At 34.5% G+C, this 23,999-nt stretch overlaps 1 protein-coding gene across 2 annotated transcripts in view; it reads left to right on the forward strand.

Annotated features, from left to right (window-relative positions):
* Nucleotides 1-2,330: 2,330 nt before the first annotated feature.
* The window catches only part of WDR17 (WD repeat domain 17), a 33,043-nt gene continuing 11,374 nt past the window's right edge, over nucleotides 2,331-23,999 (forward strand). For both annotated transcript variants that reach the window (XM_010083796.1, XM_010083797.1), the window contains exons 1-20: nucleotides 2,331-2,453; nucleotides 3,540-3,723; nucleotides 4,576-4,806; nucleotides 7,475-7,726; nucleotides 8,381-8,503; nucleotides 8,588-8,601; nucleotides 8,820-8,993; nucleotides 9,908-10,076; nucleotides 12,075-12,166; nucleotides 13,348-13,430; nucleotides 14,338-14,424; nucleotides 15,170-15,334; nucleotides 15,821-16,023; nucleotides 16,158-16,307; nucleotides 16,398-16,528; nucleotides 18,213-18,338; nucleotides 20,611-20,766; nucleotides 21,051-21,115; nucleotides 22,063-22,195; nucleotides 23,678-23,769. In XM_010083796.1, coding sequence (XP_010082098.1) covers nucleotides 2,331-2,453; nucleotides 3,540-3,723; nucleotides 4,576-4,806; nucleotides 7,475-7,726; nucleotides 8,381-8,503; nucleotides 8,588-8,601; nucleotides 8,820-8,993; nucleotides 9,908-10,076; nucleotides 12,075-12,166; nucleotides 13,348-13,430; nucleotides 14,338-14,424; nucleotides 15,170-15,334; nucleotides 15,821-16,023; nucleotides 16,158-16,307; nucleotides 16,398-16,528; nucleotides 18,213-18,338; nucleotides 20,611-20,766; nucleotides 21,051-21,115; nucleotides 22,063-22,195; nucleotides 23,678-23,769 — 2,753 coding nt within the window. The remainder of the gene's footprint in view (nucleotides 2,454-3,539; nucleotides 3,724-4,575; nucleotides 4,807-7,474; nucleotides 7,727-8,380; nucleotides 8,504-8,587; nucleotides 8,602-8,819; nucleotides 8,994-9,907; nucleotides 10,077-12,074; nucleotides 12,167-13,347; nucleotides 13,431-14,337; nucleotides 14,425-15,169; nucleotides 15,335-15,820; nucleotides 16,024-16,157; nucleotides 16,308-16,397; nucleotides 16,529-18,212; nucleotides 18,339-20,610; nucleotides 20,767-21,050; nucleotides 21,116-22,062; nucleotides 22,196-23,677; nucleotides 23,770-23,999) is intronic.

The following is a 23,999-nucleotide window of genomic DNA, read 5'->3' on the forward strand; positions in this document are numbered from 1 at the left end:
AGTCCCAAATGTTCAATCTGATCCTGATCTTCTGCTAAAGCACCCAAAATAAGTCTCCCTTAATTTTTTTTCTTTCACACTTTCCAAAGTGAGAGATTCATAATCTCATGGAGGTTACTTCTTATATTTATTCATTGCTGTTTATCTGCCAAGTAGACCCCAAGCAAATAAGAAAAATGGAATAAAAGATTGATCATTCAACTTGATTTTCATCTCTTGTATTGTATGCCTTGAAATGAAATTTTGTTAATATTTATTATAATAAGCTTTTTTGCCATTATTGACTGATGGATCGATCCCCTCAGGCACTATAGGTCACTATTACCATAGTTGTACTAAGTTTTTTTCTAAATGTGCCTTAATCCTAATGTCATTCAGAAAAAATATTTCCTTCTCCCTACAGCTGATATCAAGTAGGTAGAAAACATCTCTCTCCTAAAGTTGTTACACAGCAATGCATTGCATAACCAGGCCTCGCACTTAGTCAACAGTTGTTCCCTCAAAATACTTGATTGCTTTTGAAGTCTCCTTTTTTCTTTTTAATTCACTTTCCTTTGTGGGCCTTGAAAATGTACCTAACACTTGGTAAATTTAGTATAACTCTCCTTGTGTTTTAAAGATTATAGTCTCAGCTCTTTGACCTAAAGATCCCATCCTCCATACTTCGTGTAATATTTTTCCACATAATGTCCCTCAGTCCATTAGTCTATCTCCATTATAAATATGTCCTTAAATGAGACATTCTATAACATAGTTGGAGGAGTAAATTTTTATGTCTGGACCTTACCTGAACCCATGCTGAAGCACTCAGTGGTTTGGTGAAATTCAGCAGACTTGTCCTTCACCAGTCTGCACAAGAACATGATTTTCTGCAGGAGCTCAGACCAACACAAGTACAACTGTTTTCCTGTATTCTGCTGCTAGCCCAGCTGAGGTCGTACATTTGAAGAGGTTTCAGCTATGGGTTATCTAAATATCCTTTGTATGGGTACTACTTTCAGTCATGCTCTCAGAGCCTTGGATTGATGTCTGGATTGATTTAACTTCTATGCAGAAGTGGTGAATCCTTTCTGCAGCTCTTTGGACATTGTTCTGACATTTGGATCACTACCCTGTTGAAGGCTGTGAGCCACCTAGTCATCACTGTGAACCTCAGTTGCAGTTGTTTGGCCACTGAAGCCCTCTATAGTGGTAGTAAAGCTACAGTAGTTTCTGCAGGTTGGTTGAGCAGGCACTGCATCAGTTGACAAATGGCTTGAACCTGGGATGTTAGTATCACATGAAGACTGGTTTCTATGTGAATTCAGAGATTCTGTAAAACCTGATGGCCTTCCCTACTTGTCTGCTGTAAATAAACACGACGATGCTAATTTTGAACGTTTTCTTAAAGCACAGAATCACAGAATGTTTGAAATTGGAAGGGACCTCAACTTAAGTTTTAATGGTACCTTTGCAAATTCCTGCCTTCTTGGTCGTAGTACAGCATGTAAATGGATCATAGAAAAATGGCCAGGCTCGTGTGCTCTAAGTAACGTTTTGACATTATCATGAATCAAATATGGGCTAGGTGAATAATTGGTCTGGCCCAGTAAAACATTTTTTGTGTTTCTATGTTAAAGTCAGTTGTTGCCTCATTCTGAGCAGAGCTGTCAGTCTGAGACTTGTTTTGGATAGTGAAGGCATAGTTTGCTGTACTGTAATATAGTAATGTTACACTAAGCTTTGCTTTTTATTTTCTACTTTCCTTCAACTTTTTTGTTAACAGTAATTATTAAGAAAATGTAGAAAGCAGGTTTATGATAATAAGTAATGCATAGTTGTTCTATGCAAGTGGTTTCAAGATCTTCTTAGACACATTGCTTAACTTACTTAAAATTATTAGTATATGGTCTATTTAGTTCAGCTGTCTTTGTGGGGGGTGAAGAAAAGAAGAGAGCAGAAGGGGCATTACGCTGTAATATAGGAAGTGTTGAACCTGTCTATGGAAGAAAATTAAAGTGATGAAGAACAGCTTCAGCTAGTACAAATCAAGAACTATTCAATTTTTCGTGTGCTGTCCCCCTTTTTTTCTCCCAAATGGATTTCTGTGAATGGTATTAAAATCCCTTTCTTGTGTAGCACTGAAGCCTGTGAACAGCTGCTTGGCTTTATTTCCGCTACATTCATTTGTACCATATGAACACAAGATGTTGCTGTTAAAACATAAAGAGTAGCTATATTTTTGAGGCACATCTGTTTATGTTATTTATGGGAACAAAAATGTATTATTCTGTTCTTTAACATTCTGTCATCTTGTTGTTGTCTAATGAATTTCTCTTTTAAAGGCAAAAATGTCACAGGTGAAACAAGTGGGACTTTTAGCTGCTGGGTGTCAGCCATGGAACAAGGATGTGTGTGCTGCTAGTGGGGACAGATTTGCCTACTGTGCTACCCTTGCTATTTATATTTATCAGGTAGGATTATTTTTCTTTAACAGACTACTTACATTTTTATATTGTTGTTTATCTCACTTTGAACCCTTTCAGTAAATGTTTCTGCAATATTTTAGTAGATGATTGTTGAAGTATGATTGCTGCTGAGAAGATGTCTATGTAAAGCTCAATCTTCCATTCAAGATACCCCTTCCAAATTATTTTTTCTCCTTGTTACAACTAGTGCAAAAGATTGATGTAAACTTTATATTTGAAGTTGTATGTGTAAAGAACTAGTCTTAAGAGACAGACACTCAGTCCAGCAAACACTTGAGTTGAAAGAAGTGCAGTGATAGAAGAGCGGGTTCTGAGAAAGAAATTAAGCAGCTCCATGGTTTCATTTGAAGCTGTAGTGTAACAGCAATCTTTTGAAGCAGTTTCAGCCACTGTGCAGAGTTGTAGATTCAGTTGCCAACCTTTCTTTCATTTGGAACAAGTTATCACTTTCTTCATTGCTGAACTGCACATTGCCATGATCTTCTGGGGTTTGCAGTTACTGTGCATCAACGCATAACAAAAAAATAGAAATGCTGTGACATGAAATTCGCAACTGAGAAATATGTCAGGAAATAAAGGATATGCTTAGTTTAACTTCATGAGTTATACCTCTAGTAGGATTAAAATAAACAAAATCTACTGTGTCAGGTTTGGGCATTTTATTTTTTTTATTTGTACTAAGTGATTTAAGAAATGAGAAGGATTGCAAACTCATTTTCATATCCTATCCTGTTTCACCCCTTGCAGATTACTAAATGATTGTTACTATGCCTATAAATAAAGCATTTTAGAATTGGGTTTGAGTGAAGTTATTAATGGAATATAATAGTTTATAAGTGAAAGGAGGATAGGCTATGTTAATACTGGTTGGGCTAATTGAATATATAACAACTTTTCTGTCCAGGTCAAATGTATGAGAACTTATTGAGATGTCAGGTACTGACAATTGTTAAATCCACTATAAATTCATCTGTAAATCTAATACTGTTACATGAACTATTTCCAACCCAACAGTACTTAAAGTGAGTTTATGAAAGATGCATTTCTAAAATGAATTTTATTTTTGTTTAGCTGGATCACCAATACAACGAATTCAAGCTCCGGGCAATTATGTCTGAGCATAAGAAGACAATCACAGCCATATCTTGGTGTCCCCACAATTCTGACATGTTTGCAAGTGCCAGTGCAGATAGTTTAGTGATTATTTGGAATGTGACTGAACAGAAGGTTGTGGCCAAGCTGGATAATACAAAAGGTATTTCACACATGGAGATCTATTTGATCCATACAGCTTTTCCATCCACTGGCATCAGAAATATTTGATATAGAGTAAATTCTAAGCAGTTGGTAGAGGTTTAACAATTAATGCTGCTTTTACACTCTTTGACACTGTCATATTAAAGTGTCTAATAACAGGTTTGAATTTTCAGCTTGAGGAATTTGTCTTACTGTCATTTATTCCTTCAGAAGCACACTATTAAATTACAAGGATAGTGAGGATTGGAGATGTTAAGGTCAAAATCTTTAAACTGGAATGCCTACAGTTAGGTGTTAGGCACCTGAATAAAAATTGTCATATATCCAGAAGGAAGCTATTAAGAGTTCCCTTTGATTACAGAGATAGCTTTCCAATTTTGTCACAGATATATTTATGTCTAAATTAAATTTAATTGTGTTTTGCAAAAATAAACATCTTAAAGTTTTCAATATTTTACCAGCTTAGTAGCAAATAATTCACAGTAAAACATAATGGTGAATGGAATTGTGAATGAATGAGAGTAACATTTACAGGATCAGGCTTCTCCTCTTTCACATGTGTGATTGTCTTTGGCACTAATGAAATCAAGTATAGATATCATAAAATACAGCCCATCAAAGTAGTATTAAAATAATTTGGGAACTAATTCTATTTCCTGCCTATGGATATGTTTAGTTTACTTTTACACCATAAGATGTTCACACAGTTGTCTAAATTTCAGTCTAATTATTTTTATGTAAAAGAATATTTATTTTTACAGCTTTTCAAGACCATTGCTCATACTGAGTCAAGTAGTGATACACTTAATTTTATATCCTGGTTCTTATAAGGTTTACCTGTATGTTTCAGGAATTCCTGCTTCACTTAGCTGGTGCTGGAATGCAGTTGATGCAGTTGCATTTGTGTCCCACAGAGGTCCTTTGTACATTTGGACTATCTCAGGACCTGACAGAGGGGTAACTGTACACAGAGAAGCACACAGTTTCTTGTCAGATATCAGTCTGTTTAGATGGCATCCAAAGAAAAAAGGAAAAGTGGTATTTGGACATACTGATGGAAGCCTATCTATTTTTCAGCCAGGTAAAAACTGATAGACTAAAATATTTATTTTTATCTCTCTATCTCTTATTTTTGTCTCTGTATATGTCTGTAATTCTGCACTTTTTAGGCTTTATAATGTATACACATATATAAAACTTGTTCTCATAGTGTTCCTAATCCTTACATATCACAAAAATATGTTTTCTTAGATTAAAAGCACAGAGCATTTTCTTTATATCTTCTCCCTTTTGTGACCAAGATAACACTGGAATTTTCTACAAGTACAATAAACTGGTTTTTTTAGGGAATGATAACAGCCATGATCTGCTGAACAGTATTTCCCAGCAAGTTTGTTCTTCTGAATGGACTTGAATCTTTCTCTTAGTCTCTTTGCTTGCATTTGTTCTAGATTCCTCTGCTTCATATTCTAGACTCCTCTGCATTTTTACAGGTAGAATTTCATGTCATGCTTCATATTATCATCATGATCTGCTTCTATCAAAGACTACATGGGAAAATATTTATCTCCTTATGTCTGAAATCCACCAAGCACATTTGTGCATGCTTCATAAATAGTCCAGTGCTCTGCTAATCAAGGTGTCTTGTTGATAAGCTTTAGTTGAAGCTAAAATTTAACTCTCTCTCATAAATAGTTTTCTACAAAGACAGATATCTTTATTAAGTGGAATATTTCTCTTTTTTTCTAGCTACTTCTTTTTCCGCCAGTAAAAAACTGGTTTTCAACTTTGAGAGAAAAATTGTTCTTTAAGTAATGTGTTAATTTTACATAGTATTATGCAAAATTTATTTTCCTTCAGTTCACGCTACTAAGTTGTCACTCAAGATGTCACAGAGAATAGATTCCCTTGCTTCAGTAGTGCTGACTCAATTAGCATTGGCATTGGGAAAAGAAAATCTGTTTTAATATACCAAAACTGAGTCTTTTCATAAAGTTTGTCTGGAATGATTTGAATATGAAAATAGAAATAATAGGAAAAGGATTTAAAGTGTCAGAATTATGTTCTGCAAATGCAAATACAATATTGGCTAAAAAAGATAGCAGCAGTGGCAGTTTTGTATTTACCACTGGGGAAAAAACTGCTTGCATCGGTTTCAAATTGTGTTTAGATTGTCACAGAAAATTTACCTGTCTCTGTGTTTAGGATAGTTTTTATTATTATTGGAATAGACATATTCATTAAGATAATTTTAAAATAAAAATAAAATAACCATAAAATTTATTTCCTGTTCATAACTTATAGAAGATTCTTGGTTTCCAACAGAGAAATAACAAGTTGAAAGTTTATACACGGCTGGATGAGAATTTTTGTCACAACTCTTTCACTGAAAATCCTGGATTTATGTAGAACAGTTTACTTCTGCTTAATAAATTATTTAGAATTGAAAAGGAAATGTTGCACTTTGGCTTTTAAAAATGAACTTTTCAGGTTTTTGTTTTTAAACTGGTCAGAATTTGACTTTCTCAAAATTATTCAAGTAGTACACTTTCTGTTGGATCATATTAAGTGTTTTTTAAACATGAACACACTTCTTTTAATGAAATGGATGTAAAAAACTTTCTAGTCAAATAGGATTTTTATTTGATTTTATATAACAAAAAAAATCACTGATCTGCAGAGGTCTATTTAAAAATTAATTGTCAGAACTGAGTATCAAATTCTACTATATGGGATAAATTAGTACAACAAATTCAGATGCCTTCAAGAAGAACAACTGTAGAGCTGTCATTCAAAGCCCAGAATTCCATGCCATAAGAAATCTGAATTGAAATTCAAATAATTCAAAGGAATGTATTCTTGTAATTAAGACGATGGCATTGGAGTAATCATAATGACTTTGAAAGAACAGAGACCAGTATTAGTTTTCTTTTAACTTAGTTTCTTTACTGTATTAGAAAAAGCCAATTTGTTTAGATAAAAGCATAGATGTGTTTAAGAATAGGTCACAAAAACTTTGGTGAACAGATAAATTAATTAAAATATGTTTCAAAATTAGGTAATATTGAAAATTAGATTATATTACTATAATAAAATGTAAGTACCGTTACTGTAGTTACACTTTCATAATTGACTTTAATATGTGTCTTAACATTCAGATATAGTTGAAAATGTAGGCTTATCCAAGTTATATATTTTATCAACTGCAGGTTTCTAGTTTGCAATATATAGTCAGAATTCGTATGACTTTTGTAATTGGTAGCTTTATGAATGCTTCATAATTGCACACATAGTTTTTAGGAAGAGAAAAATCTGAAAGCAGTTGTTCATAAAGACTTTTTTGACTGCTACTTTTTTTTTTTTTCCTAGTTCATACTGCTTTTATTTTGCCTGTATTTGCTGTGGTATGCAGATTCACTTAGGCTGCGCTGCAGACCTTTACTCATGGAAACTGTTAGGACAGTCTATATGATTTAACATACTTTTCTTTAGCATAAAATCATGTTAATAAACCTGTCAGTTGTTTCTATTTTCTGCTGTATTAAAAAGAAAGTTGGATCGGATGGAGCCAGAACTACTTTAAGTCAAATATTGTAAAGCCAGCTTCATTAGTTTCACTGGTGCAGACAGTAGAGCAGGCTACTAAAAATTTCAGGGAGAGACAAAAATGATGTTTGCAAACCTTGTAACTATTGGAAGGATATACTTGATTTCATTTTGAAATAATCTGTTTTCTTGGGCTCTTAAAGGTTCTAAAAATCAGAAACATGTCTTAAGACCAGAGCCTCTTGAAGGAACAGATGAAGAGGATCCAGTTACAGCGCTGGAATGGGACCCTTTGTCAACTGACTACCTTCTTGTGGCTAATTTACATAATGGTATTCGACTAGTTGATTCTGAATCTCTGTCCTGTATCACAACTTTTAGTTTTCCCAGTGCAGCAGCATCTGTTCAGTGTTTAGCCTGGGTTTCTAGCGCACCTGGGATGTTTGTAACTGGAGGTAAGCCTTTTATTTCCTGATTTATACAAAGGTAATAAATATAGGACTGAGTCTTCAAAACTGATACTTCAAGTTTGATCCTTCTGTTTTGTAACATTTCTACAAATAGAAGCATACATGCGTTGTACAAAATAAAAATACATAAAACTGTAGAAAAGAACAGAAAACTACATTGAGTAGTTTTTACTTATTTTTTACTTATTGGGTACGTAAACAAGTGACTTTAAAATATTTTTATACTAAATAATATTTTCTTCAACATATCCCCAGCTTTTCTTTCACTATTTTTAGAAGGATTAAAAAAAATAATAATAATCTTATTTTCTGCCTGTTTCCTACACCATAGATGTTAGTGCTTAAGTTGAGGAACTAATGAATAAGCAAAGTGAGACTGTGAGAATGTTTTATAATGAGAGAGGTTCCACAGAGTTTATCTACTGAAGTTTAAATAACTAATGCTAATAATTATTGTTGTTAATAGCGATACTAGCATGGAGATGACAGTGCCTGCTTATAAAATTCTACTTAGAATTCTAAGTTTAATTCATTGTTGTATCTTTGCTTAAATCAGTCCTTAAAATGCATACCTCTGTATACAGTAAGAAGAGAAAATAAATTTTTCAAAAAATGCTTTGTATTTTTTTTAAACTTCAGATTCTCAGGTTGGTGTGTTACGTATTTGGAATGTTTCTCGTACAACACCTATAGATAATTTTAAACTGAAGAAAACTGGTTTCCATTGTTTGCATGTGCTAAGTTCTCCTCCAAAGAAAAAGTGTAAGTTAATTTTTACTGTTATTCATTGCAAGTTAAGAAAATCTTCTTTGTGAATTTTGTTATATCTGGGTCAATCTCTGTAAGTTTCTGTTGGCTCTGTAGTTCTTAATTAAACAAAGTACCCTCTGGTGCCAGTGGACTAGACAAAAGTGTAAAGGATCAAGCAATTTATAAGGTCCTTCTTTAGTAGACCAGGCTTCATACAGGAATTCTCCATTTCTTTTGGTTTTAATCTCATTGGAATACAAATAATTGTTAAAAATAATCTTACCTGTTTATATCTTTTGCTTTATTTTGTTAAGCATGTGCATCACAGTATCCTACTAAAAATCGCCATACATCCTCAACAAGTGAGGCTGTTCCTCCTCCAACTTTAACCCAAAACCAGGCATTTTCTCTTCCTCCTGGTCATGCTGTGTGTTGCTTCATGGATGGTGGAGTGGGGCTTTATGACATAGGAGCCAAAAAGTGGGATTTCCTTAGAGATTTGGTACGTTTCATCTCTGTCTTTGGAATGAGAGTTTATTTGGCTTACACACTTTATTCTAACAGCAAAAAATGGAGAATTAAGTCTTTGCAGCACTATAATATCTTCTTTGAAGCAAAAATTCAAAAATGGGTTTATCACATATTAGGTGAGCCTCTTCTTCACTGGGTTTTGGTTATTCTTGAGCATTTTTCTCTTTTCCTCTTTCCATCCCTGTTCCCTTTTCATTGGAAAAACTTGAATAATTTTCAGCTGTGCTGCCACACGTGTTTGAATAGAGGCTGCTGGTTGGTGTTCTTTTGCCATTTTTTGGTCCTGTAATGCAACTGAGGCTTAAAAAAATTATTACATATTATCTGTTTCTCGTGTACGTGTCAAGTTAAATTCTACAAATGCATGTCTTAGAAAACAAGTAATTGACATGTGAAATTTATAGTAGATTAAAGTTTAAACAGCATTAGAGCATAGACTGTATTGAGAACACAGAAAACTCAATGGAATACTAGAAAACTTGTAGAACATGATCGACGTACAGAGTTTTATTTTTTCAGTCAGATACTTTATACCTAATGGGCAAAATTATTCTGTTTTAGAAAATTAGTTTTTCTTGGTTAACTTTTTTAATTCTGGTTTTTAGCAAATCAGTTCCAATGGAAAATGGTAACAAGTCCCTGGCATTGCATCACCTTGTTTCAGGGCAGAATTTTTCCGTCTTTAATAATGATCTATGAATGGGACGAGGATTATAGTCCAAGCTGGTATATGCCTTTTAATTTTGACTGTTGAGCTGGATTTTTTGGAACTGATACTTGATCTGACAGGTTATAATATGGAGTATTTTAGAGTTTGATCTAGATTTGGAATTCTGAAAAAAATCAAATGTAATAAAAATGGATTAAATATTTGTTTCATTTAAGGGACATGTTGAGACCATCTTTGATTGCAAATTCAAACCTGATAACCCTGATCTTCTTGCTACAGCTTCATTTGATGGCACAATAAAAGTTTGGGACATAAATACTTTAACAGCAGTTTACACATCTCCTGGTAATGAGGGGGTTATTTATTCCCTTTCTTGGGCTCCAGGTAAGAATGTTTTGGTTTAGGTCTAAATGTTCTTTGAAGTAGCATTGACTAGCAGCAATTTGTGTTCTAAAAGTATTGGTTTTAGATAGAAGGGTTTGAACATAACTGAGCAGTTATCTGTGAAACTTGTGGAATTCAATGCTTCAGGCCTTGTTGAGGCTTACCCTTATGAGGGATGATCTCAGTACTTCATACTGAGTCAAAATGAAGGGATGAAAATTTCCAGAGCCTTTCTAGCATTACATTATGCAGACAATGGAAAGGCTTTCTTTGCATGGGAAGCAGCTGGTTAAAGGAATACAGAGTCCATTTTGTGCTGAAAAAGTGGAACATATGAGTTTTGTTCTTTCTCTTTCTCCTTTGTGTAGGTTTTTAATCACTGAAGAGCTCTGTTTTTTACTGTATTAGAATGAGTACCTTTTCTGCAAAGTGTCTACTTTTTTATTAGAGAAGTAACTGAAGTCAGTGGGAAATTTTCTCCTTAAAACTGTTCTGCAACCCACTTAAGTGAACCTGGGTGTATATTTCTGATAGTTACTAATGTCAGTAGTTGATGACAGGTGGGCTTTCTTGTGTTTTAATTCTTTGGACAGCAGATGCAATTTAAAACATTCTAAATTCATCTCACTGACTTGCTCTCCTATGCTTTTAAACTCTAAGAAATAATAGCTGACAGGAAAAAATATTGTGATGGGAAGCTTAATGTAGTTTGCATATGTGAAATGAATTTGCACTTTTTAAATTTCAAGAATCTCTTGCACCTTGTTCCTCTTTATGGATAATTTGTCTTGCTCTATGGAAATTATGGCAATATGAAATATGGTATTTTCTTTTATGTTGTTTTGTTTTGAAATTTAAATTCAGTTTGTGGTGGTATCTCACATTGAAAGAGCAGTTTGTTCACTGGGAGGGGGGACGCCTTTTAAGTCTTGTATTCTAATTTTTTTTTAAGTAAATTTAAGCTACTTAGAAGCATGTGCTTCAAATTCTGTTCTTTGCCATCCTGTCCAAAAATTGCAGTCCATCCCAGACCGAACTTTTCTTGCTTCTTTCACATCCATTGCTCCTAGATAGTTCCTCTCCACCTTCTACTATCATTTATCTTAATTCCTAATATATAGTCTGATGCATGCCACCAATTGTATTTTGTCTCAAAATACCTTTGAACATAATGATTACTCTTTTTTTTTCCTTTTTCCCCCCTATCATTCTCCTACCTGAATCTCTTTCCATCTTATATATGTACCTTTCTAAACTTCTCCTGCACAGATTGTCTTTTCTGCTTCTGAAGTGAGGTATAAAATAACAGTCAAAACTGATATATAAATGTGCCATATAGCTATTTAGGAAAAGCATAGCTATATTGGGATAGAGGGTCACTGTGGTGAGGAGAATTTGGTGGCTTTTGGATTAAGCCTGAATTCAGTTTTCAGGTTCTAACTATGGAGTCACGTATTCAGATTTTTCACCCTGTAGAGCATGTTTACAGATTCAAGTACATTCTTGATGGCTTTAGGTGCTGCAGTGTTGCAAGATTAAGAAAACAGTGAACTGTTATATGTTCTGTCACATTCTCCCTGATTTGTCTTAGTACTTAGGGAACTTTAAAAGAAAATGCTCCAGTTACTACAACTTTAATCTTGAAACATGGATATTGTATCTGTTTTTCAGTTTGAGTCATATGCATCATGGACATTATTTTCTTGTCACCCTAACTGCAAGACTTTCAGCAGGCGTTGAGAATACTTTTTGCAACAACACAACTTTTATTTTGCCCTTTCCTCAAATAGGAATGTAGAAAAGCAGGTCAGGTTTTTGTTGAAATTGATGTGACTTAGTATCAAATGCTGGCCTTAAACTATGAAAAGCTCTTGATTTTGTGCCATTGATGTCTTCTGTTTATGTTACACTTCTTGAATATAAAGTAGAAACATATTAGTCAAACAATAATTTGATCTTATATTTATTATGATATCTTACAAATATCTTTCTCTAAAGGAGATCTGAACTGCATAGCAGGTGCAACATCCAGAAATGGTGGCTTCATCTGGGATGTCCCAAAAGGCAAAATGATAACCAGATTCAGTGAGGTAAGATGAGATTTTTATTTTTTTTTAACTATCTGAAATGTAAGTTAGTCATTCCCTCTACTGTCAATAAATAAAGATGGGTCTAAGTTCATATGTTTTTAAAAGGTGCTAGAATATAAAATTCTATAGAAAGAATTATGCATGTGCCAGTTTATATCTGAGGCAGAAGTATTTTTACTTTCTCAGACTGGGTATGTGACATGAGAATGATGAAGCACCGGATGGTCTCCATTATCTTAAAATTTGTCCTGTAGTGATACACAGCAAAAGCATAGCTGATTCTTTCTTGAATGTGCAAGTGTATTTAGACATATAGACTTTAAACTGAGTATCAAAATGCAAAATTACGCTCAGTATTTTCAAACGTGAGACCCAGAAAAAAATTTCCAGTTCCTGGAGTCTAGTCCAATACAGCTCCATTTTGCAGCACACTAAACAGTATGCCTTTAGAATTTTGTTTGCCTTGTATTACCTGAAATCTGTGCAGACATTTGCAAGTCCTGAAACAGCAGCACAGTTGTTATTGGTAGAAGGAGCTATTTAATACTGTGTTGTAGTATTCTATACTATTTCATGTATTCTTAGTAAATAGCTGTAATCTTCAGATTATACAGACATAATTAACTTGGGCATCGGCTTCAGAGAACAAAGGATGCTCTTTAAGACAGAGATGGAGGGGTGGGGTGGGCAGAAAACACACATATATATATATGTATACACATTCAGGAGTTCCCGAGTTCCAACACTCAGAAGATTTGCACTTGCACTAAACATCTTTTCTCAAACACTTGTCCTGATACACATCCCACTTAAGTTTTCACATACCACAACTATTCATGCCCACTAACTTTGTTATTCCAACAAGTAGCTAACATTTATTCAGGCTTCAGGTTCATATAGTTATGGGTTGCTCATTCTTCAACTTAACCCAGTTTTGTCTCTTGGATGCTGGAGAGTGTGGTAGTTTTACTGTCTCTTTTAAGTCCCCATTTTTTGGACTTGGATTCTCAAATATCCCAGCTCTACTCGGGACTCATTATAATGTGGTTTTGTACAGTACACTTTACTGGCAGCAAAGGGCTGAAGCCCATAGGAGGATAAAATTAAAAAAATGAGTCAATAGATGAGAGAAAAAAGGGGTGAATTATTTCTTATTGATAGGTATTTTGCATTTTTTGAAGCATGGAAAGAATGGAATCTTCTGCATTGCCTGGAGTCATAAAGATTCCAAAAGAATAGCAACCTGCAGCAGTGATGGATTTTGGTGAGTGTTATTGGAAGAAAAAAAAAATTGCTAAATGCACTTCTTCAGTTAGTAAACTTTGACAGCACTATCAGTAATTAATTTTAAACCTGTTCTAACTGGCCAAAACTTGGATTATGTTAATCTCCTGTAATTGTTAGGATAGATTTTTCATTATTTTAAGAAAAAAATAAAGGAAATTATTGCAAAAAGAATAGTGTCTAAGACACACTGATAGTGAAACTGAGTATTGATTTTTATCGAGAATATTCTTCTAAGGTTCTTATCTGTAGATATGGAGGACACTTTTCAGAAGCTATCCCACTTTACTTCATTTTTTATTTTCTTTTTAAATGTGTTGTTTCAAGGACTAGGAATCACTATTTTAGAACAAAGTAATTGCAATTGTACTATTACAGGAGTAAAATAGCTTATTTGTAAAAACTTGCACATGCCCATTGAGAACAATTTTACATATATTGTATTTCGGTACATTTTTCAATCCTTGCTCATTTTTTTCCTTTGCTACCCATGTTATTTCAGCTCAAATGCATTAAGAGCATGAATTTTAGAAATCAATCAAGTTTGGTTGGTTGGTTGGTTGGGTTTTTTAATCCCTAATTATCTATTTGTACCTTAAACACATAGCTACAACTTAGATTTTGGGCTACAAGTATCCTTTAAGGGAGGGAAGTACCACTTTACAGCCCCTCTGAAGGAACATGGACTCTGAAGTCCAATTAAACGTTTTATTGGGAAATATATAGTTAGCCTTGTAGTTGAGAAGCTGGAGGAATAAAGATTTCTCATATTCTTTCTGTATACATTTTTTGCTATCTGGCTTATCTGCACAGAATCAAACTTGACTTTTGGATAGCCTACTCAGAATGCTTTTTTCCTCATAATATTACATTGTAATTGGTTTCAGTATTATTCGAACCATTGACGGCAAGGTTCTTCACAAGTACAAACATCCAGGTGCAGTGTTTGGCTGTGATTGGAGTCAAAACAACAAGTAAGTATAAATTAATCCAAAGTATTGATAATATTTACTATTTAAATTGATTACCAATAAAATAACACAAAGTTATTTAAAATGTGATATTTACTGTGATATTAGAGCATTGAAATTGTTTCTGTTCCACAGCAGGGAATGTCTGTAGCAGCTGTATATTCTCAGTAGCATATTTCATCACCCACCATGTTAATGTGTTGAGCAGGACAAGGACTTAACTTTCAAAAGAGGATCTTTTCATATTGATGGGAGAAAAAAAAAATTCTCTGCTGAGCGTATAATGGGGGAAAAAAAAGCAAACCTTCAATACCAAGAAAGAGGGCTTTAGATTGGCTTCCTTTAATGACTGATAAGCTGAAGATATAACAGGCAATTAAATATCCTATGATATATGTTAATTTTGCAGATAATTCCTAATAACAACATGAGAACTTTTTGTCAAAAAACAATTATGCAGTTATTCACTCTATTAATAGTTGTGTTGGGTGCTTGGTCAGACTGTACTGTAAATACTATTCCCTGTTGCAACTAATAGATCTTTATCAGGTTTTCTTCTGATTTAGTATACATAATTGGGTTATCGATAATTAAATAATTACATCATAAAGAGACAAGGGAGAAGCAAAAATAAGGTATTTTTTTAAGTAAATTACAAAATATGCATCATATTTATTTTTAAACTGATAAAATATAATTACTTTTGATGATCCCAGTGACTGAGGATTTTACTATTTTTATTTTGCAGAGATATGATAGCTACTGGTTGTGAGGATAAAAATGTTCGTGTTTACTACTTGGCGACTAGCTCAGATCAGCCACTGAAAGTTTTTATGGGGCATACTGCGAAAGTGTTTCATGTACGGTGGTCTCCCCTAAGAGAAGGAATCCTCTGCAGTGGCTCTGATGATGGGTGTGTCTTTCTGAACTATTAGAAAACTTAAAACCTCAAGCAGGACTAAGAGAAACTTAAGATCTTTAGTTGTACTGGTGCTGGCACCTTAAAAAAATCTGAATAATATAATAATCTAGATCTCTGCATTGTTGAGATTCAAGATGTAGTTTTGCTGTTAGCTTAATATAGTATTTGGGCAGCAAGATAATTATCTAAAATTGTCACATCTGCTGTAGCAATGCAACATTCCAAAGGCTTTCCAAGAGTGGAGTTGGTAACTGAGAGCTGTTATTCCCTGGAATGATACAAGGAGGATACCGCATGCTTATATTATCTCTAAAAATATGGGTGCAAGACCTGCTCTTATTCCTGTTACAACTTCTATAAACATATTGCAAATAAATATTCTGATAAATTTGAAGCTTAGAGTATTGCTGAAGTAGAGAGATAATCTTATTTCAGTAGGTGATTTGATGGACATAGGTCTTTTTTATCCTGTTTCAGTACTGTTCGAATATGGGATTATACACAGGATGCTTGTATAAATGTTCTTAGTGGACATACAGCTCCAGTACGGGGACTGATGTGGAATCCTGAAATTCCTTACCTTCTAATATCTGGCAGCTGGGACTATACAATTCGAGTCTGGGACACAAGAGATGGAACATGTTTGGACACAGTTTATGATCATGGTGCAGATGTATATGGTAATATTTTAAATTTTTGTTTTATTTTTGTATTGAAATGCATTTTTAAATATTTTAAAATTTATAAAATAATCAAGCTGGTTATTAGATAAACTTAATCATTTGACTACATTTTTAAATGCCCTCTCTACTAGGGTTAACGTGTCATCCTAGTCGTCCATTTACTATGGCATCTTGCTCTCGTGACTCCACTGTGAGACTCTGGTCATTGACACCTCTTATAAACCCTCTACAAATAAATATCTTAGCAGACAGATGTTGGGATGAGATTATTGGAAATACAGGTAAGTAAATTGTATATACCATTGTTTTAATTTTCAGTATGTTACTATTATTTTTTAAAATTTTCATGCAAAAATCTTTGTGTGTGTTAGATCGTGCTGTGGAATCTGGTGCTCCTCCTTTGCTGTGTGGTAAAGTTTCCAGGGATATTAAGCAAGAAGTGGAAAAACTGACAGGAAATCCTCGAGGAAAAAAACTAAGGTGGTTTTCAGAATGTTTTTCCGTAAGTATTCTGCAAACTTAAGGAGGTTGGCAGTGTGCATGATTTCTCTTCTGAAGTCAATCTCCAAAACTGAAATTTCTTTCTTCTCTACCACTTGTTTTGTCCCTTTCTTAAAGGGAGCTCAGAAAACATGCATAAATAAATTCTATCTCTTAACAGTTCTGCATGTAAAAATATCCATGACTGAATTGTTTGTCATTTGTGAACACCAATTTTTCACAAAGTGAAATAGGTCAGATAATTTAATTTTCTATAGTAAAAGTTTGATTTGACAAGAGTTTTATATTGAAGAAAATGAAAATATGGGACACCCTCATTACAGATAAGGTTTGAACTACCCAAGTATCTATGCCGAAACTGCTGTACTACCTTCTAGGAGCTGCGGATCTGGATGACCCATGCCCCAGTATCCATCAATTGCCTTTGCTCCATTGCACAGTAATATTTCCTATAAATCACTGCAGCCTCTCTGTGCAATTGAGTTAAAAATATAAACTACTGGGTCCCTGTGAGTGCTTACCTCTATAAGAGCTGAACTTGAGGTACAACAAGGACAAAAATTACCTAGAACTACAGCTCGTGTCAAGCACCATTGTAATTTAAGTCAATGCACTGATCTACAAAGACATAGTTAATCAAAAATATTTGTTTTGATTACTAGCTAAATAGAAGTGTATGATTTAGAAATGCTGAAACAATATTCTTCAATTACAAATCTTGAAATTTCCTGTTTTAATAAAAAGATATTTTAATGGAATTCCTTGTTTTACAAAAGTTATACATTTTGATGTCCTGTGTTGATTCAAGAATAAAACTGCTATAAGAATATTAGAATTTTTCAAGAACAAAAACTTTTTTTGATCAGCTGTGTTCAGTGCTTTTAGAGTCCATAAAATAGTGTTGTGCTTAAATTTTGGGGAGTCAAGTAAGAGCTTTAAGGGACTGTAAGAAGAGAGAATAGTCTTTTTTTTTTTTCTAGTAGGATCTTCTGCTTTTTACCAGCTCAGAAGTAATTGAACTTCTAGACTTGTAATCCTGTTATTCTTAATAAAGCTCCTTCAGGTCAAAGGTTTAATGATTTTTTTTTTTTAAAGCTTTTAATTACTCACTCTGTTCTAGACCTCATTGACTGTTAAACCATTGCCCTAGTTCTACAGAAGGATTGATTCCATTGTTAGACCAATAAGAATGCTTAAAATTTATTTTAAAAAAAAATCACCTTCATGACCTTCAAGTCTCTATTTTAGGATTTAATATTAAGATAGTAAACCAGATTGTGGCAGTCAGGCCTTTAAGTTGTTTTTTAACTGGCCCACACTTTTGCTTTACAGAAAATGGTAAACAAGTACTGGGGCAGCTCCTGCATCCCAGCAGGTGAATGTTGTTTTAAGCCAGCAGTAGCTACCAGGTAGCTTGTATTCCTTTGGGAGCACAGGGGAAAACTAACGGTGAGCCCTCAACTATGTCTACACACAACCAAATACTTATGTTCATGGACCTTGCTGTATCTTTACAGCCTTCAATAAGACTGAAGAAGTTGTAGTATCTTGAACTAGTTCATGTCTTCATAGTAAAGCTTCTAATATGGAAATGGTCTGAAATGCTATTTCTGGGAATTGACTGACAAATGTTTTTCTATTGAACATTACTGTAATACAACTCTTTTCTTCCTTAACAATTTTAGCCTCCAGGAGGCAGCAAAAATTTATGGGATTTAGTTGCCATAATAAAAGGACAGGATGACAGTTTGCTTCCACAAAACTACTGCAAAGGAATTATGCACATGAAACATCTCATTAGATTTAGAATGGTAAGTGAAGCATAAATGGTATATGAAAATAGTTGTTAATCCATATAGAATTTCACTCTTTAAAAATAACATTTAATGCTTTACAAAAGGGTGAAAATTTATTTCATGTCCAAAGATATTTCTGCAATATCAGTTCTCTGTGCAATACTAGTCTGTTACAACAATAGCATCTAGCTAAGTCTGCGTGACTTCATGCATAATCAGTCTTAAAATGCTAGGTTACAATTTTTAACTGGAAAAGCAGTTTACCAAATAATGAAAAGAAATTGCAGAGGAAGCATTACTACAGCTTGAGTTATGAAGTTAATTTGTCTTCTCTATTATATGTACTGTACTTTTATATTTATATAACCAAATTATATAGTTGTCTAAAGATGAAGTTTGTAGTTATGTTCAGATGTAGGGACAGTGGAATTCTTATCTGAAAAACGGAGGAGAGCCAGCAGAAATATGCTTTGTAGCTGTCTGAAAGGAGGAGTGGAAAAACAACAACCTGTCATTAATACAGATATGCAGCTGAAGAGTGACTCAGATATGAATGTGAAATTCAAGTATTAGGCCACAAATTTATTAGTAGCTGCATATATGAATATGCACTCAGACATACAATTTGTGCACAATATGGGCATACATTCTGTCAGGGACTTCTTGGGGATACTGATGAATCCCATACTCTAATGACTGGGCTGTGAATAGAGGAAAGATGTCTATTAGTGTGGATGAGGAAATGCATAACTCCCGGCTGCCACCCCGAGGGCTAAATAACTGCCAGGTATCACCTGGTTTGCTCTTGCAGGCTATCTCTTGCAAAATCACAGACTCTTAAAGAGGGTCCTGTGTACCTTATCAGTCTCAAATTGTGGAAGTTTTTTGTTGGTGATGTTAACTAATAATAGCGGCTGCTCTGCTAGCACTATGAAGCTTGTGGGGTATGTGTGTGTGTCCATGCATCCAAAAACCAGTTTCTTTCAGCTAGTTAGCCTGAGAATAAATTAATTCTTGACTCATGCAGTGCAAGCAGTCTGTTTATCCCTGCAACATGATTTCCTGCATTTGTAACTCAGGTGACCTAGAGTAACTACAGTAATTTCTGATCATTCTGTGGATCTGGATTAAGTGTTCACATTAATTAGAAGCATTTTGTCCCGTTTTTGCTGACTCAGAGTCTTGCCTGAGAGCTTTAAGAGAAAGAAGGGTAGAGTGATGCTGGCTGCTTGTGTATGGCTGTTAATACCCTTTTTCCTTAGGAAATGGGATAATGGCATTGCAGCACCTAGACATTTCAGGATTAAGTAGGACCTAGAGCAAGTGTGTTTTTCTGTTTCTGGCAACAGAGGGGATACAGTGGAGACTTCAGCATGAAAATTATAAAAAAGATAGAGATGCAAAGTAAAAAAGTAACATAATTTGTTTTAAAAGATTTAAAAGATCCTTTGCCTTTCTCAGCAGCTGCCATTGGTTTACATTGCAGTTTTCTTTGGGGAAGGATGTCCAAAGGTTGTTCTCCATCCTCCATATATGGTATTGTAAAGCCATGAAAGGCCAAACACCATCTCACATGCATTGGTGATAGAGAATTAAACTGAGAATTCTTGAAACTTCTTGAAGTGAAGCTCCTTTTGCTTTGCTTTTTTTTTTTTTTTTTAATGTTAAATGTGAATCCTGTTGCAGCTTGTTTCTCAAACTCTGCCAGATGGAGAATTTTAGTCTTATTTCTTCAAATAATATAAAACATTCAGTAGTTGGAAATATAAATCATTTATTGGTCAAGTGGTTAATGGGGTGTGACAGCTCAGGTAAGACAGATAAGGACACAGGTTGAGCCTACTTCTTCATTTGGACATCACTATAATGATAAGTTCAATTTCCAACTCTGTGTGATTTATGTTCACAAATATTATTGAAATTTCAAAAATATCAATATTTTTATGATGGACATCTGAGTGCATTGCTAGTACATATGAGGAAGTGCGTATAAAAAATTATATAAAATATATTAAAGGAAGATAATAGAGGAAAATGTATGTGTGCAACAAAACACTAACACAGTTACTGTTACAATATAAATAGTTCTCTGTAATCTTTGTAATCTTCTAATTAGTTCACTGTAATCTTATTGTAATCTCTTCCAATTAGCCTTTTCTCAAATGGATTTTTTTTACATTATAGCCTTCATATTCCATTTTAATATTTGACCATAGTTCATTCTTAAGAAAACTTGTTTTTGTCATAGAAAAGTGTACTTTTTTTAACTTTTTTTTCCCCCCCTCAGTCCAAGGCACAAGAACTGACAACAGTAAAAATGTCCAAGTTTGGAGGTGGTATTGGCGCACCAAGCAAAGAGGAGAGGCTTAAAGAAGCTGCAGAAATACATTTAAGATTAGGACAAATTCAGCGATATTGCGAACTAATGGTAGAACTTGGAGAGGTAAAATATCAGGACACTATCAAAGAACAATAAAATATGAAGGTTTCTGAAAACCAGCTACCCTAGCAAAGATGGGGTAGCAACAAAATGGGTCATAAGTTCAGAAAAGAGTAATCTTGCTCCAATTATATTATTTTTAACATATGCAGTCTAATGCATAACTCATTCCTAATTTAACATCTTGACAAATTTATTTTTAATGGAAGAAACATGAAGATAGTTTAAAATATATCTGTTTCTCAAAATAAAACGATCAGGCTAAATGTATTACTGCTTTCTTCTAGTGGGATAAAGCTCTCTCAGTTGCACCTGGTGTATCAGTGAAATATTGGAGGAAGTTAATGCAAAGGTAAGGTAATAAAAATATGATGCTGAATTGTAGTTTCTGTCCATAAAAGGACACAGGCAAGTAGGAAGAATGGATACTAACATCAGTTGTTCTTCGCTTTTGTTACAGCATTATAGTGATGTTACTTTTTGTTCAGTAAGATTTGGGACGGAACTGTCAGGGTTGTGTACAGGATTCAAGTTAAAGGGTTAAGAGTAAATTGCAAGGTTTACTGGAAACTCTTTAGTGCAGTATCCACAGGTGCAAGTCTTCTGAGGTCTGTAAAGGCAGATAAACTTTATATGGCTACATCCAACATCTGTACTATATCCTGGGCTGCATCTGAAGAAGCATGACCAGCAGGTTAAGGGAGGTGATGCTCCCTCTCTACTCCAGACCCCACCTGGAGTACTGTGTTCAGCTCTGGGTCCCCCCAACATTAGAAGGGTGTGGACCTGTTGGAGGGAGTCCAGAGGAGGGCCAAGAAGACGATCAGAGAGTTGGAGCACCTCCCATATGAGGACAGGCTGAGATTTGGGGTTGTTCAGCCTGGAGAAGAGCAGGCTCCAAGGAGACCTTATAGCAGCCTTCCAGTACCTGAAAGGGGGCCTAAAGGAGGGACGGGGAGGCACTCTTTATCAAGGAGTGTAGTGATAGGATGAGAGGTAATGTTTTTAAGCTGACAGAGAGTAGAATTAGGTTCTAGATTAGGAAGACATTTTTCACTGTGAGGGTGGTGAGACACTGGAACAGGTTGCCCAGGGAAGTTCTGGATGTCCCATCCCTGGAGGTGTTCAAGGCCAGGCTGGATGAGGCTTTGAGCAACCTGGTCTAGTGGAGGGTGTCCCTGCCCATGGCAGGGGGGTTGGAACTGCATGATCTTTAAGGTCCTTTCCAACCCCAAACGATTCTATGATTCTTTGATACATGTAGATCTTTCATGTTTATTTATTCATTTGTTTAATTAGGAGAGCTGATCAGTTAATTCAGGAAGAAAATGATGATGTCATCCCATATTGTATAGCTATTGGAGATGTGAAGAAACTAGTTTCTTTCTTTACTTCAAGAGGCCAGCTTAAAGAGGCTCTGCTTGTTGCACAGGTATCATTATGTATAATGGTGTGGGAGATGTATTTAGCTATTTCTTTCTAACTCTGAAGATGACAAGCATATTTAGAAGGCTAACTCTGTTCGCTTTTGCAAAATGGCTAAATAATGATACCTTACTCTTTGCTTTCTTATTGGCCACTTTTTACACTGAAATTATGAAAAGGTGTCTCATGTTTACAGATTTTAAGCCTTATTCTTCTAAATTGCAATCAAATGCCCATAATGAAAACTGATGTATTCGCTTTTGGTTGAAGCAGAAAATTAACCTGCTTTTCAGCAGTCAGTATTGCCCTTGACACCTAAGACATGTAGGATTTATCTTGCATTTCTACTGAGGTCTTGGTTATACCACTTCCTGAGAATCTTTGGGTGAAACTGCTCAATTGCAGTTGTAATCAGTATAGGAAATCAAACTTTTAAATTAATGCAAAAAACAGTACTAGACACTACCAAAAGTACCTACGTCCCTTCTGCTTCCTAGTGTAAAAACAAGTTAAAGGGTGCACAAAACACACATACTTTGTTTCACTCTTTCTTACCAGTCCTTTATTCTTTTTGAATAATTTCTGCATACTTAATATTGTTTGTTAAATAAACTGTCAAGATTTATCCCTGGTACATTTTCTCATGCCTACCTGTCCTTGAATGTTCAATTGCCTCAGAGATAAGACCTTTAATAATGCATGTGAATTTGTCCTTTAGAAATCGTCTGTCTATATGTTGTTGTTTTCTAATGGTAGCTGAATAGTGGACAGAACAGAGCTTTAAGGTATACTTAAATTTAACAAGTTATAATGTTTGAACCTTAAAGCACCTTAAAGCTTTAGATAATCATTTTTCTTCTAAAAGACACAGTGCAGGGGTTGCTTTTACTACAGTTCATAGAATAGTATTTGTCTCAAAGGTTTAATGAGATAATATTAACCAATAAAATAACAGGATTTTTTCACTTTTAACTGAACCCTGCATTTTAATGTTGTTATCCCAGCTACACCTTAAAGCACATGAAAGAATTTCCTTTTAACCCACACTGATCTCTTCTCATTTAATGTTAGAAATTATTTATTGCCAGATGTGAAAAAGGTTCAGCTTATGCCACAACATAAACCTTTCCAGATTTACTGGTATACCTACTGAGAAGTATCTATGGAGTTCGTCCTTCACTCACAGATCCTAGGGGTGTAAAAATCAAGGTTGTAGCCCTCACTGTCCATTTTAAGTGTATTGAAATGCTGGAAAAATCCTGTACAAATTAATAGGAAGGAAGAGGTCTCCTGCTTCTGCAGAATTTCTTGTATGGCTGGCTAAAACTAGGCTAAGATTTAGCTATGAGTAAGCTAAACATTTTTTTGTTATAGCTGACCTTTAGAAAGATTTTTATAGATCTTAGGTTACTTTTTATTGTTTAAAATTCACATGTTATATACATTTTGGTTGGTACATTAATTAATCATTTTTTTTATTCACTTCTAGGCAGCTTGTGAGGGAAATATACAAATGTCACCACTCTCCACAACAAGTGTCTCTTCAAATTCTGGTGAAAACAATACCGATGATTGTAATAAGTAAGTTGTTCTGATTTATACCTAAAGCCCCATTTTAGTGCAGAATGTAAAGTCGTCATGGGATTTAAACCTTAGTGGTTTAGTTTGGCATCAGCAATGTAGAATTTGACATCAAAATATTACATCTTCTAGTACCTAGTTGATAGTTACTAACTGATGCTACACTGAATAATTCCCCCATTGTGTTTCCTTCTAGCACTGAATGAATTTTTCGTATGCATGTGTTATGA

The sequence above is a fragment of the Pterocles gutturalis genome, unplaced genomic scaffold, assembly GCF_000699245.1.
Source record: "Pterocles gutturalis isolate BGI_N339 unplaced genomic scaffold, ASM69924v1 scaffold9140, whole genome shotgun sequence".
In the NCBI taxonomy this organism is placed as follows: domain Eukaryota; kingdom Metazoa; phylum Chordata; class Aves; order Pterocliformes; family Pteroclidae; genus Pterocles; species Pterocles gutturalis.